Genomic DNA, 15708 nt, shown 5'->3' with positions numbered 1-15708 from the left:
AGAGGAAACAATAAATCTTAACTACTATGCAATAAATATTCCCAATTTTAACTAAGGAAGCTATCCTCATAGTGAAATTAAAAAAATAAGTTTATCTAAGCTTGATTACTAAAGTGTGCTTCTCCAGACCTCTTTGCAAAGACTTTAAGGGAAATTAAGAACAAATTTAAAGAAAGAGGAAGAAAAAGTTTTGCTTAAAGTAGGAAAGGAAAGTAGTAATAACATGTCAATTTTCCTTTCCTTTGCTTTCCTGGCAGCGATTCTTGCTCATATAGGCTGTAATAACCAGCGTCGGGGTCCAGAAGCCAGTGGGAGAAGATTTAACCGGATTCAGCATGGGCAGTGCACCTATACTTTCATTCTGCCAGAACAGGACGGGAACTGTCGTGAAAGCACGACAGACCAGTACAACACAAATGCTCTTCAGAGAGATGCTCCTCACGTGGAACAGGATTTCTCTTCCCAGAAACTGCAACATCTGGAACATGTGATGGAAAATTACACTCAGTGGCTGCAAAAAGTAAGTGTTTCTTTTTTTCATTTCTCACTAAATGGATTTTTTTGGTGATGCTTATGCTGTTCAAAGTTTTCATTAGTTTCTATGAGAACTGAGGTAATAAGGATTGTAGCTGTGTAGGGGACAAATGTTTCAGCCACAGTGCACCCTTCTTAGTGACATTGCTCTTGGGAACAGAGTTTTCTTCACGTTACTAAAAGATGCAACTTCTTAAAGCTGTTTCTCAAGAGACCATGGATGTTTGTTAGCCAGGGAACACAAAAATCCTTCAGAGACTCTAATGACAGAACTTACTAAGCATTCCTATAAGCTCTACTTATAGTTCACAGCTTCAGATCAGATGGCATGCAGGTTACCTGCTACTCTGACAGCAAAAGAGAGCATTTAAAAAAATCAGCATTTAAAGGCACTGGGTTAAGAATATCATTGCTTCTCCATAAGCAGATCCTGTAATACTATTCTACCCAGCTAATTGCTGGAAAGAATGGAGAAAGTGTATAGGCATTCACACTTCTAAAACATCACAGTAAAACTTTTTAACTGTATAGATTACACTGGACTTGAAACAGCCTGTTTTAATTTGTGTGTGTGTATGTGCATTCTTTCATAGAAAGGGACAAATGGGTCTGAAGGTGTTGCAGTAACTTAGCAGAAGTAATTATTTTTAAGAATTTGTACAATAGCTCTAAACTTTTCGGTATTTTATGTATGAGCTGAAGTTTGGGCCTGAAAAGACTTAAATATGTGAATAATTTCACTCATATGAGCATTCTCATTCACCTTAACAGGATTACTCACTTGTGTAAAATTACATACGTTGCAGGATCTTGTCCATGCCTTGGTAATGAAAATGCCTTGGGGTAGCTGAGCAGTAAATATAAATAAACAGTCTTTTTATATAGCTATTTGTAATATACCCATTCCCACACTGGCATTTTGACCGGGCAAAACTTAGAAAATTGAGCAATTGAGTGTTGCAACTAGTCATGTAAGATGGCACAAGAAAACTGTTCTATGTACCCATTTGATAGATACATGATTTAACTCCAATAGAAGTTCATACTAAGAATGAATATCAATAAAAATTTAGTGAAGACTCTACTTGGTGACATAAAACTTCATAATAGCATAGTTATGTTGCCTATCTCATTTCCAAGTTTTGTTTCATCCAGAGAGCATGCAAGACAGAAATATGTTAAAAAGCATATACAGCCATCCCCATCCCCCTAACCCTACTGAAATCTTTAGAGAGGATTTCCTGATCTCTTGGTAAATTAATTGTTCTATTCGTATATCCGGCTCCAGTAAGAGAGAAAAGACTCTGTCCAGTAAACATGTGACTATAAACCAAAATATTAGCAAGCAGTTCTTTTTTAGACTACTTTCCTCATTTTTTAATATCTTGGCCTGCTTTGGGGAATATAAGGCTGGAAATGAGGGGATGTCTTTTGTAGAGGAAAGCATTTCTTAAGAAATTAATTTACTGTACCTTGGGAGGCTGAGGCAAGCACTAAAAAGGGGAAAGTTGTTATCTGCGCTTATGAACACATGATTTTACTTGAGCAAATTGCCTGCTGAATCATGCTTATAAGATTTTACTTATTCTGTGTTTGTCCACTAGAGACTGAACTAGGATCACTGTTTCACTTGAACTGAACATGAGGAAATATGAGTCTCTGGAGTGTGAATGTCTGAGTTAGGGTTAGTCCTCTCACACTTTGGAGGGAAGTGATTAAACAGGTAGGAAGCCCAATGAAAGAGGTTTATATTTGAGGACTGTTTTCTTCTGCAGTGATTGTAAAACTGGCTATGGGCAAAACCATCCCCCTCCTCCTTTCCTTCCCAGCCCCCAACCCTCTGCTCCCAGGGGTTTACATAAAACTGGGATTGTGCACGTATCCCCATGTGTCAGTTTTCTCTGGAATGAAAAGGCCCGTTTCTCTCTGTGATGAAGTACGGCTCACTCTGAACAAATGAGGCTGATGCAGGTCCATTATAGCATCTTTGAATACTGAATTTGCTTTGTTGCTGTTGCCATTACAAAGGATCTCAGCCATAACTCATTTCCTTTCAAAACAAGCATAATGCTTAAGTGTAATGAATATATTATGCAGATATCTCACATGTCATTTTTATACTCTGCATTTATTTTTCTCCCTAGATTTGTAGTATCAGATATAACTGCTGCCACGCTAAGCAGCATTTTACAATACACCTGCTGTGAACAAAGTAAAGAACAATTAATGGCTAGAGGTCTATGACTGGAAGTGAATAGTTATAATAAGAAATAATGTTTAAGAATTTGAGATATTCTGACTTACATAAAGGAAATATGTTTATTACTTCAGGTAACATATAATTTTCATTAAAATTGTACATAGATGATGTTTGGCAGGGTGAATTATTTTCTCAGCACAAAGCTAACCTGTAATATTGAAAGCGTATTTATTAAGAAAGCTTGAAAGAATCATGGTTTGCTTATCTCTGTAGTATTTTAATTTAAAAATGTTTTTTCTAAAGTAGCAGATTTCTAGAAACAAAACAAGTATTCTTTTTTTTTTTTTTTTAAAGGCAATATTTCTATGCTTAAAACCAAAAGTGCTTCTTTGATGACCTGCAAGTTTGATTGCAGATAAAAATGCTTTTGCTTGGGGAGCCAATTACAGGCAATTAAGCCCCAGCCTTGTACATTAACATTTGCATATCTATAGTCAGAGTAAATGGGATTGGCTGGCAAACAAGGGACACAGCAAAACGCTCTGTGCAGAAACTACGCTGAAGAAGATGTTTTGGTAAACATTTTTAGAGATTTTCCTAGAACTGTTTATTTTAATACCGGATAACTTTCCCCATTGTTTAAGCTTGGGTTTCATTTCTGCAATATGTTTATACTAATAGTTCAAAACAAACAGTTCATCACATTTTCTTTCTTGCGGTAACTGACTGGCACACGTGATACAGTTTGGTATTTAATTGCAGTGTCTAAGTATTGCCAAAGAGGAGTTACATGAAATGTTATCATCATGCCTTGCTTGCGGAACTTTCTGCTAGTCAGCTTGCTGAACTTTCTGTATCGATGGATTCGGTATACAATCAGGATAGATATATAGATGAGTGTTTCATATATTTATCCCTCAATCCAAATAGTAGTAGTAATTGTTATTACAATAATAAGTGAGTTTCACATTATCCACTCTTTCTTTTTTTTATGATTACCTAAGCAGAATACCATAAAATTTTGCAATGAATGCTTAATAATAGTATACTATAAGAAGCTAACACAGACATACACGTTTGAGTTGAAAGTGAACAACAATAACTCTGGTCATTCGGTGTCCAAAACTTAGATTATTTTTTTTTCCTTTGCTCTGCAAATATTGATGGCACCACTACGGTTAAACCAAGTAAAGAATCTTCAACTCATTTCCATTTCTATTCAAAGTGCCTGTGCTGTCACCGGCTATGACAGAACTATAAAATGATAAGCTGGATTCAGTCATTAAAAAAACAAATTATGAGCAATTTTTCTGGGGTATCTGTAGCCATTTGATAGTCTACTTTAAAGTTTATTCTTACCATGGTTTTGATAAATTATTTGTCTACAGCATTCCTTGTGCTCTCTATTGACTTCTTTATTTTGCAGAAGTAACATCGCAAGTTCTCACTTGGGTTTTAAACATGTAAGGAATCAAGGTTTTGAGGGGCACCAGTCATTGTTCAGAAAAAAAACCAGCTTTTGGAAAGACTGGTGTCTGTCACTGTGTGCTCTGGCTCCATTGGAAGCCTGCCCCTCTCTGCTGTCTTTACCAGCAGGGCCTACCACTGCAATTAAATAGCAATGATATGCTTATGGGTGTGGCTGGAATTTGCTTTGGATTTTTTATGGTTTGCTGAATATGGGAAAACTCCTTACATGTCACTCTTGCTGTGAAGCTGTGTGAAAGTGTGACAGAGCCTGGCCTGAAAAGGACAGATGTAAAGAGTTGTCATAATATTCTATAAGGCAAATTTATAGTAATATAAAGATGGAGGTGGCCATAGCATGTGTAAAATTTTGTCACATCAAGAAACCAATTTTCTCTAATTGAACTATTACAAGAAATAGTAAAAAATCCATTTTCTTTATGATTATGTCTCACTGGGCATTTTATAATGTAACATGTGACCTTAAAGTCCACATAATATTTGGATTTTAAGTGCAACCAGGAGATCCATGATGAAATCCTGTTAATTTTCACAAATAACAGCAGGTCATTAGATTTGGAATCTGCCATTCTGCTTGTATAAGCGTTACTAACAGAGTTGTGTAAGGAACGGCTTTCCAGTAAATCTTTCATTTTTCAAGGCGGAACCAGGGCTAAAAGGAAACAGTGAGAAAGTTTCATCCAAAACTGGCCTCTAGCCTCCTATTTGGCATCCAGCTTGAACCTGGAATTCTTGTTCAGACCCAGAGGCTGTTCACTATTGTAGGTGCTCCTTTTTTCTTTGGAGTCAATGAATTTTCATATCCAAAGCAGAGCCCCATCCTAGTGACATTTGAAGTACAGTTCCCACAAACCAGTTGCAAAACAAATGACAGAATTCAAATTAGTGGGATTACTTACATAGTATGCACTACTCAGTGTGTAAGTATATACAAAAGCCAAATCTAAGGAGCAAAAATAGGTTCATAGAAACAAACTGGTTCTAAGAAAATTCATGTTTGAGTGTAAAACCAAAATTCCTTATTTACCTCCAAAAAATCTCTTGGCCAATAATATGCCTGCATTTCAAAGCTTTATTAATCAAATTGCTGAAGTCCTTAGAATATTCTGAGGTACCCACAAGAAAGAGACAAGACTTCAAATGTGGAAATGCCTGAAAGCTTTACATTATTGGGGAATAACCTATTTGGCAATGTTTTTTTTTAAGAAGCAGAAGAATCGGAGAAGTAGACTGAAGGGCAGTCTCACATGTTGCCACATTTGGTAGCAAATGCCTTAAAAAAATATTTCCCATGCTTGGACAGAAGGCTTTATCATAATGTGCAGTAGAACCTGAATGTGTTTATTTTCAGTGATGACAGCTGTAATTAGGAACTTTCTGGTAACAATAAAATATTACATTTATTAGTCATCAGAACTGCCCAACCAACATGCCCAGTGGGAGATCTCATTTGGAGCACTGAGAGCTTTTCTAAATGAAACTGATATAAAGTAAATGGCGTGTCATTTTGAGGGTGCTGAGAACTTGTTGTTCCCATTCCCTTCTGTGGTTTGGAAGCAATCTCTCCTTCACGGTGCTGGGTGCCTTGGAAAAAAGAAAGTCAGCCCATGTGGGAAAAGTATAGAGCTGAGTATTTTAGGCCTGTATCATCCCACCCAAACTTCTGGCCAAAACCCAGAGATACCCAAGATAGGTTTTTCTCTGCTGTGGGGAAATCTCTCAGTGCTGTGTCAAGAGACAGTAGCAAGCCCAGAGGAAGAGACAGCCATCTGAACTGTCCTGTGGAAGTCCCTACTTCTCTTCATTGACTCCAGGGAAATCCTGAGCAGCTCACTTCCTGATTTAAATGCCTCAGTTAAGTGGGATGGATTTAAGCTTTACTTCTGTCCACGGCTGCAGCATAGACTTTCCTTGTCACTGCAAGGAAATCATAAAATTTAAGTATTCCTGTTTCCCTTTTCTAACACAGATATACTACTACTACTCAATTTCACAAGGCTGTTGGGAGGCTTAATATGTTATTTTTTGTGTTGCTTTTGGAGTCTTTCTGGTGGAAGGTATTTTGCGCTATTCACAGTTTATGTATGACAATAATAGTTTAAATGTTCACAGAAAATGATGTGAAATTAAAAAAATCTTTTGGAAGGCAATTAGTTTTAAAATGAGTAACTATATTAATTTATAAAAAGATATGTAGATAAATACAAAGAATAGGAATCTATAATGCCACGTATCTTTTGCAGGTTACAGTGGAGTAAATGGATTATACATATTATGGTAACAGTGAGAATGGTCCTCATTCTTGCAGTGTTCTTAAAACCCGTTGAGCAACTGCTGCCCCAACCTACATTCATCTAAGCTGAATAGGACTGTAGCTTAGTCTTGTACAGATTCTCAGGAAGACCAGGGAGGAATGGCTTGTTTTTCAGAGCTATTGTTACCAGCCATTTTGTATAAACTTGTCATTATCAAAACTGGGCTCACTTGTGTGATTTATTGCAAGCATGTCCTGAAAGGTGAAGACACTTAACAACCTCCTTGTGTTCATCTCCTTCACAGTCCTTTTCTCTGTATTTGCAACAAGATGCAAACAAGGAAGCGCTAGTAAGTGAGGACCTCCTAGAACGAGTATCATGGTTTTAGCTGTGCTTTAAACCTCATCTTCAACACCAGCAGTTCAAGTGTCTTGAATAAACAGCCCTGGTGTAAAAGTCTTCCCATTAGCATAAGGATTTCCTCTCTTGTTAAAGGTTGAAGTTTGATCTGGAAAAGGAAATTGAAATAGTTTCATATATCATAGGAAGGGTTCTTATGAAACAAGCTGTACTTTAACACAAGTTTATTCTTGTGTAACTGCATGTGCATATTTTAGACAGTGTTATGAAAGACCGGAGTGGTGAATATTCACTTGGAAGGGTAATGTAGAAATGCCATAAATTGTTGCACATTTGCACTACGTTCTTATGAATGTTCCTGCACAAAGATCAAGCTTCACTTTGCATTACCTCAGTTAGGAATCAGGTTAATCTAAAACAGTGTAAATCACTCCTAAATTGGGATAAGAATTTTACCCAGGGACTTGCACCAGTTTAATTATCCCTGTTTAAAATGAATGGAAGTCAAACTGGTGCAACTTCCTTGTCTAATCAAGACCTAACAGTGGGGCTATGCTCAGCACTGAATAAGCATATGGGTACGAGCAAGACAGGTACAGGGCCAGCTGGAAAGATGCTCAAGTTGCACTATTCTACATTTCTAAAAATGGTTTGCTGTCAGAATTAAAACAAAACAACCGAACAAAAAAGAATGGATTAAGATAATTTTATGATCCGTCAGAGGATGTCATATAGAAAACCAGTATTCTAGGCCACTGAGTTACATGATTGAAAGAAATTTCTTAGAATTCCTTGACTAGCTTGTAGAAGCAGAAATGAAAAAAAGAAAAAAATAAACAGTAAGAAAAGGATAATAGTTAGAGAATTATGCTAGTTTTATGGTGGAATAGGTGTGCCTTTAGCAAAGGTACTTTAAAGTTCTCCTATATGGTAGTACATGGACAGTCATATGATCTGTGTTACTATTCCCATCTTAAAAGAGAGAGAAATAGGCTGAAAGTGCAGATATGAACTTGTGGTTGGAAAATCTGGGTTGAAGACTCATGAGTAAAAATTAGCTCATCAAAAATTCTGTAAAAATTCTGCAGAATTCCTTTCACTTGCATGCACATACACACGTATATGCTTTATATTTTTTGAGTATTTGGTTTTAAGGTGGAAATATGCTTCTAAGTGTTGTGTCTTAAATCCATTCTTATGTTTTATACCTGCTTACCTGCTGTCAATCTGCTGTTCTTCTGGAATTGACCTGTTGGCTCAAAAAACCTATAAGAGTCGGTAGCAAGATGAAACCTTGTGTATTGTACATGCATTAATTCTGTGTGAACGAGTCCCCATACTGTGTTGCTGATAAATTCTAAGTTTACCTTTGCTTTTGTCCTTTCCAGAATGTGTATGAAGCATGAATTTTCATATATTCTGGAAAAAATATTGCATCTTTGTACTCTCCATCCCAAACACATTTCTGTCCTTATATGTGCACATGTTACAAGACAAACCTGATTGTGCATTATGCATGCATGGCATCTGCTTCTTTAATAGGAATTGGCATAACTATATCATCATAATTTTTCTACAAATCTTCTGGGAATTTTTATTCGTTGGAGTAAAATCTTGCCATTTGTCATGTTTTGTCTATTTGTCTTGTTGCAAATAATGTACCAGGCGTTCCTTCTGCAATAGGAATGTATGGGAACAACCAAAATCCTCTTGTTCCAGTTAGCAGAATTCCCTTCTGACTCGGTTCTGCCCGAGGACCTGGGTCCTGGCATTCCTTCTTCTCTCTCTGTACCAGGCAGGCAAATAGGCTTGAGAGATTACCCTAGAGATAGGACAAACTGAGCATCCCTGCCAGGAAATTAAGTCAAGACTAGAGAACTGTGGGAGAAAACTGGAAGTATGAGCAGGCAACCTTAGAAGGTAATTTGACTCTTTTTAACAGCATGGCTTATTTCACAGTAGAGCATAGATGATCAGATTGGTGCTAATCAATTTTGAATCTAAAAACTATTTCTGCTGCAGGCTGATTTGCCATTTATAGACTGATCCTGCCTTCTTTCCCATCTAAACTTCCTTCAAAGGCTTTCTGTGTGCAACAGGATTTTCTTGAAAGTACTATCTATGTTACAAAACTTATGTCTTAGGGATAACGTTGTTTAGCAGGCCATGCTTTTAGTTTCCTCATCTGTGATCCACATGAGTCTAAACCTGCAGAGGGAACTTGCACGGTTTCAAAGGGAAAAACACTGGTGTAATCTGAGTGCTCCTGATCACTATTTTAAATGTTACAACAAACTTTCAGTCATTGTCAAAGGCTCTCCAGCCTTCAAAGTGGGACTCTTACTTCCTAACTGCAGGTGAAAAAAATCTGATTCTCAATGTGTAAATTTACTATTTTGAAACGTATTTTAATATTTGTACTTTAATGCACTCCAAATCCACAGAACACATTTTAAATACCCACAAAAATCAAAGAGGCAGTCCTAGTACAATCTCTAGAGATGTTTTTACATTTATCTTCAGGGCTGTGGTAGACTTGCCTGCCCTTTGGATCATATTATTTATGAATGTTTTACAGTTGTCAGCCTATGCTTATAAAAGTTTATCTTTCTTTCTGAATCTCTCCTCTGCAAATATGGTCCTGCACAGTGGAGATTTAGGAAAAAATAATGCAGTTGTTGTTAAATTATGATTTTGTAATATTTTTTTTCCTAAGCATTATATCGAATGAATTTTCAATTTGGATTAAACCACCTATCACTCTATGTAAATGTGCTGATTTTCACTTTCATATTTTCAGCTTTGAATAGCTTTAGCAATAATTATCTTCTGGGAGTATTACTTCTTATGCAGAAGTCTTCTGCAGGAAAGAGAATTGTACTAAATAAATTTCTTTTTTAAAACTCTCCCCTCAGCTTGGTGTGTGGGTAACACTGAGGGTGAATAATAGGATCATTTACATGCCTTTCTGTCCTCTCTTCTGAGTCACATTTTTGTGTCTCAAGAAGGCAAGGATCTTCAGACAATTATCTCCCTATCACTATCAGAACACTACTTCTCCTAAATACCTAATATTTTCTATGAAAAACCTGTGTAGAAATGATTTGGTACTTCTGAAATCTCACACAAACACTTTATATACAACCTTGTTCTCTGAATTCTCCTCCAACACCAAAGGACTTAATGAAGACTGCTACAGTCTTTGAAAATTGGGCCTTCATATGTAGATAAAAGTAGCTGAAATGAGGATTTAGGATCACTGCCATTATCGTTTAAGTATTAAGTATATTTATCCATGTCATAGTTAAATATTTACCCTCTACGGTCTTAATTCATCAGGAAATTCCTGTGGCCTTCTAGGCCACATCAGCAAGTCAACACAGTAACGGGCAGCCCCTAAACCATGATGCCTTTGGTGCTGTGCCTGGAATTTTGAGGATCTGCTTAGAAGGAAAATTGCTCAAAGGGATGACCTAATCTCTTCCTGAATGAACTATTCCCCTTTGTTCCTTGGCTAAAACTTCATACTTCACTCTGTGTGTGACTTACCATAGTAGAGATAAATGGTCAAGGGCCACCTATCTTTCCTGCGTCACTTCTATCCTGTTAATGGGAAAGGCCATCAATGCTCTGCTAGAAAGTTTTTCTGTGTTACTATTTTTGTGCAGAGGAGATATGGACTGCAAAATTCTTTATCACTTTAGCCTGTTAACTACAGAGGCGATGATTAAGGTTGTTTCTCTTCACATTTTCTTGAATGATCCACTTTGATCTCTTGGTTTTCCAAGAATTCTGGCTGATGCAATAAATATACTTTTGTATATTCCTCTGACATTGTTTACCTCCGTGACATCGTACAGCTCAACTGTTATGGCCTCTGCCTTCATGTCAGTTGCTAAAGAATTATTTGTACCTGTTACAATACCAGAGTTTTATCTAGGGAAGCATAAGCAAGACAACTATATTTGCAGAAGGAAATAAGGCAAGAGGAGTTTGTCAAGTACCAAAGGGTTATTAAAGGTGAAGGATTATTACAGCAGAATGAATTCAATAATGATTGGTAAAATATAAAATTTTATAGTTTGATCTGCTTGATGAGCCTTTGTGCCAGTCACTGTACAAAGATACAATATGTGGCTCTGTCTGCAACTGAGAAGTATCCCATTGAATGATTGGTTTCAAATCCTCATTAGCTGAATTTTGCTGAGAAAGCTGGCTTTGTTTCACACTCCGCTGACTTCCCTGAAACCAGGGTATTAGTTGAGTTTCTTCATCTCACCTCACTGGCAAAATGATTGCACCTCATTGCATGTTTACATACACTGCTCTAAAGACACAATGTAATGCTTGCGTAAACTATGTGAAATATCTGTGATGAGTTTATGGGCTGGCTAAACTGTAAATGCAATAAGAATATATGTAGCTTTTTCAAGTGCTTTTTTATGATTTTGAATTCCATAGAATAGTTATGGGATAGGTAACTCCCAAGGAAACCGAAGACGAGTTTGTGATTGCGGACTGCTGCCTCTTGGGAAGGGTCATCTCAAAGAAAGTGTAAGGGATCTGGAGAAAGATTGGAAAGGCTAAATATAAGGTGGGAGGTTGGTGGGGTGCTTCAGAGCAAGAAGTCTGTCTATTTGAGGTTGATAGAGGACTTTCATTAAAAGTCTGACAGGAAGGGTGAAGGTTGCTGTTGTAATCCATAAATTTGTGTGCTGCCCAAGGTATCAACATGTCACTAAAGCACACACACTAGGATAACTTATCCTGCGGTGACAGAAAAGTCTGAAAAATTACTCTGGTGTACAGTGCTGCGTTCAGTAAAATGCCCTGAAACAACGTAGCTGTAAACTATTACTGTCTGTGTGGGCCTACAAAGATCTTAATACTATGTATTTCAGCAGTATTACGGTCTGCTGAAGAAAACTTCATCATAGCTGAAGAAGATTTTATTTAAAATAAGACTATTTTCATTTTTTTTTAAATAATAGAAAAATTATCTTTCTAAATTTAAGAAAAATATAGGAGTATAAGGCAAATAAAATGTTCAGCAGCATGTTTTAATGCAGAAACCGTGAAGTTTCCAAATTTTGCTGGTTATTAAAGTATCTGAAATGCAGATGGCCTCCAGCTGAAATATTGGGTAGAACCAGAATGCCATGTGTGGCAGTGCACATGATCACCAACGTGTCACTCTCTTAGCAGGAACACTCTTGTAACTGTCAATGACAACCTCAAAAGTAATGCTTGTGCTTGCTGTATATACTTGACTACTAAGTGAAGAACTAACTTACTACCATCAAGCAAGCACCATGGAGAGTCTGAGATGAGCTAGAAATCAGAAATCCTCGCAAGGCATTTGCTCAAATTTGCCAGTTTTAGATTTTGCAAGATGGCCCAGCAAGAGCCAAGGGTCCTTTGAGTTGATGGTACTCAGAACTTTCCAGGAAATATCTGGCAGGTTACAAGATTTACCCCTACAAAATAAATTGGTTTCATTTCACCACTGGAGAGTGTTATCACAAGCATGTATCTACCTTTCAGTAGACTTCAACAGGAGGTATAACTGATTTGGAATTGTTCTGCTACTTTAAAGAAGCACACATCTATTTTATACTTTTGGATAAGTGGATGAGAATGGGAAGTCCAGAGGCTTCCTATAGAAGCCTTTCTAGAGAGAAAAATGTCACAACAATTCAAAGCATCCAATAAAAGTTATTATAATTCCTAGCACTGATCACCTAGGGGATCATATGACCTTAGATACTTTTTTTTTTTCCCCAGTGTATGATAGCCATGATGGCACATGCTGTACTGGCCACCAATAAGTCTTAAAAACAGAAATATTTCATTATCATTATGTATACATTGAGTGAATAAATTATGTATTTCAGTGTGACACCCATCCAATAAATTATGTATTTAAGCTTTGACACCCATCCACAAGAAGGACTGGAAGGAGGATTCAGGGAACTATAGGCCTGTCAGTACGACATTGGTGCCAGGGAAGGTCAGGGGACAGATCATCCTGAGTGCTATTATGTGGCACATGAAAGACAACCAAGTGATCAGGCCCAGTCAGCATGGATTTATGAAACTCACATCCTGCTTGACGAACCTGATCTCCTTCTATGACAAGGTGACCCACTTGGCGGATGAGGGAAAGGCTGTGGATGTTGTTTACCTGGACTTTAGTAAGGCTTTTGATATGGTTCCCACAGTATCCTCCTCGAGAAACTGGCTGCCCATGGCTTGGACAGGAGTACTCTCCGCTGGGTAAAAAACTGGCTGGAGGGCCAGGCCCAGAGTGTGGTGGTGAACGGAGTTAAATCCGGTTGGCAGCTGGTCATGAGTGGTGTTTCCCAGCACTCGGTATTGGGGTCTCTTTAACATCTTTATCAGTGATCCGGGCGAGGGGATCGAGTGCACCTCAGTAAGTTTGCAGATGGCAACAAGTTAGGTGGGAGTGTCAACCTGCTTGAGGGTGGAAAGGTTTTGCAGAGGGATACGGACAGACTGGATCAATGGCATGAGGCCAATGGTATGAGCTTCAACGAGGCCAAATGCCAGGTCCCGCACTTGCATAACAACAATTCCATGCAGTGCTACAGGCTTGGGGAAGAGTGGCTGGAAAGACGCCCAGTGGAAAAGGACCTGGGGGGTGATGGTGGACAGCCAGCTGAATATGTCAGCAGTGCGCCCAGGTGGCTAAGAAAGCCAATAGCATCCTGGCTTGTAACAGGAACAGTGTGGTGAGTAGGACTAAGAAAGTGATTGTCCCCCTGTACTCAGCACTGATGAGGCCCCACCTCAAGTACTCTGTTCAGTTTCAGGCCCCTCACTACAAGAAAGACACTGAGGTCCTGGAACATGTCCAGAAAAGGGCGAGGAAGCTGGTGAGGGTTCTCGAGAACAAATCTTATGAGGAGAGGCTGAGGGAGCTGGGATTGTCTAGCCTGGAGAAAAGGAAGCTGAGGGGAGACTTTATCACCCTCTACAACTACCTGAAAGGAGGTTGTAGAGAGGTGGGGGTTAGTCTCTTCTCCCAGCTACCCAAGGACAAGAGGAAACGGTCTCAAGTTGCACCAGGGGAGGTTTAGATTAGATATTAGGAAAAACTTTTACAGTGAAAGGGTTATCAAGCATGGAGCAAGCTGACCAGGGAAGTGATGGAATCATCATCCCTGGAGGTATTTAAAAGACGGGTAGATGTAGTGCTTAAAGATATGGTTTAGTGATGTTTTTTGTCAGTGTTAGGTTGATGGTTGGACTCGATGATCTGAAAGGTCCCTCCCAAACTAGACAATTCTATGATTGCATGATTCTAAGTGATTATAAAACATATTTATATATTGACTTTTAAAGTGTAACAGATGTATCAACATTAATAAGAGTTATAAAATTAAATACAGACAGAAATAAAGTAATTTATCTGGAATTCAGGTTCTTAAATCTAGGATTATTGATTGTATTTCTTCAATGCTAAATGAGTAAGCCAAAAGAATCTGCAGTTGTTACCTTCTACCTTAATGCCTCCCAGTGCTCCCTGCAAAAAAACCCCTGCATTATGAACCCTAGAAACGGGAAAAAAAAACTAAACAAAAAAAGATTCCTTGATCCAGGATTTGACACTCCTACACATCTTGGAAACATCTAGTAATTTGGCCACTGACCCCCTGGGGTATTTCCTAGAAGCTGAATTGAGCAAGACTGAAATTTTTTTGTTGTACTGTTATGTGTATGGAGATACAACATGAATTCTTGATTTATAAAATATGAACCAAGTGTGACATCCTTTTCCTTTTTGTGCATTTTTAAAGACTGCTTTAACATTTTCATTCATTATTTTGCTGCTGAGATCATGCAGGTCTCCTGAAATTATGATCAAAACTCTTTGGTCCTTTGTTACTAAAATTAGTCTTGGTTGTTTTGGTTTTTTTTTTTTTCTCTGGGCTACAACTCACCACGATGGAACACTGGAAATGTGTTTTAGCATAAATTTCCCATTTTCATTCTTCTTAAGTTTTAAGATAACACCTTGGTGTTAGTTATGTCAGTGTGGTTTTGAATGCTGCCATTTTTTTCACTTCCAGAGTAAAATCCTTCTGAAAGGCTATAAGAAAGCTGCAGCAAGATTGTTTTTAGAACACTACTCATAATGCAATACAAGCTTTATACTGTGAGAGAGCTTTACATCCTAAGTCAGAGTTGCTCAGTGTTTTTTCTATCAGAGTGGATCAAGCTTAGTCTTGTATTGCTATCACATGTTTTCCAGGTGTTGCTAGAACAAGCCCTTACCAAAAAAGTATGACTAGAAAAAACAGTAATTTCCTATGGGAACACGAGCCCAAAGGAGGTTTTCAACACATTCCACAAACTCAAACCATTATCATTAAACAGCCTTTAGAGGATTAGAAACTGAAAAAAAAGGTCTCTCGACTCTCACCCAGAGTGTGATGCTAACAAATTCCTGTGGAGCTTGGCCTGATGCTGCTCACAGTGAATCAGCGGTAAAAATATGAACTCAGTTCCTGTCCAGGAAAGGGCATTTCCCAACCTCAGGCCCACCCGGCTGAAAATGAGCCCCTGCCCCCTCCTTCCTTGGTGCTTTCAGGGGTGGCAGAAGTTCCAGGTCTGCTTTTTGACACTGGCTTTCCGGATTCACCTACTTCAAAACATCTCTGCTGTAACGTAAGGGGATTTCTTAACGGCAAGAGACAGACCTCAGCTCTGTCCGGACAAAACCTATTTGGCAGAACAGGAAATTCCCAGATGGTCAGGAGGAATTTTAAAGGGCTGGAGGGGTATGTTGCAAAACGCTAGCCTGGCACCCACGGAGACCGAAGTCTGTTATTTATAGAAAAGCAGAGG

General features: G+C 38.2%; 1 protein-coding gene across 1 annotated transcript in view; it reads left to right on the top strand.

Moving 5' to 3' along the window:
- Nucleotides 1-223: 223 nt before the first annotated feature.
- The window catches only part of ANGPT1 (angiopoietin 1), a 160999-nt gene continuing 145514 nt past the window's right edge, over nt 224-15708 (top strand). Inside the window, exon 1 of the mRNA XM_074145043.1 lies at nt 224-520. Coding sequence (XP_074001144.1) covers nt 224-520 — 297 coding nt within the window. The remainder of the gene's footprint in view (nt 521-15708) is intronic.

Source organism: Numenius arquata, chromosome 3 (genome assembly GCF_964106895.1).
Source record: "Numenius arquata chromosome 3, bNumArq3.hap1.1, whole genome shotgun sequence".
Taxonomy (NCBI): Eukaryota; Metazoa; Chordata; class Aves; order Charadriiformes; family Scolopacidae; genus Numenius; species Numenius arquata.
This window is presented reverse-complemented; position numbering and strand designations above follow the sequence as displayed.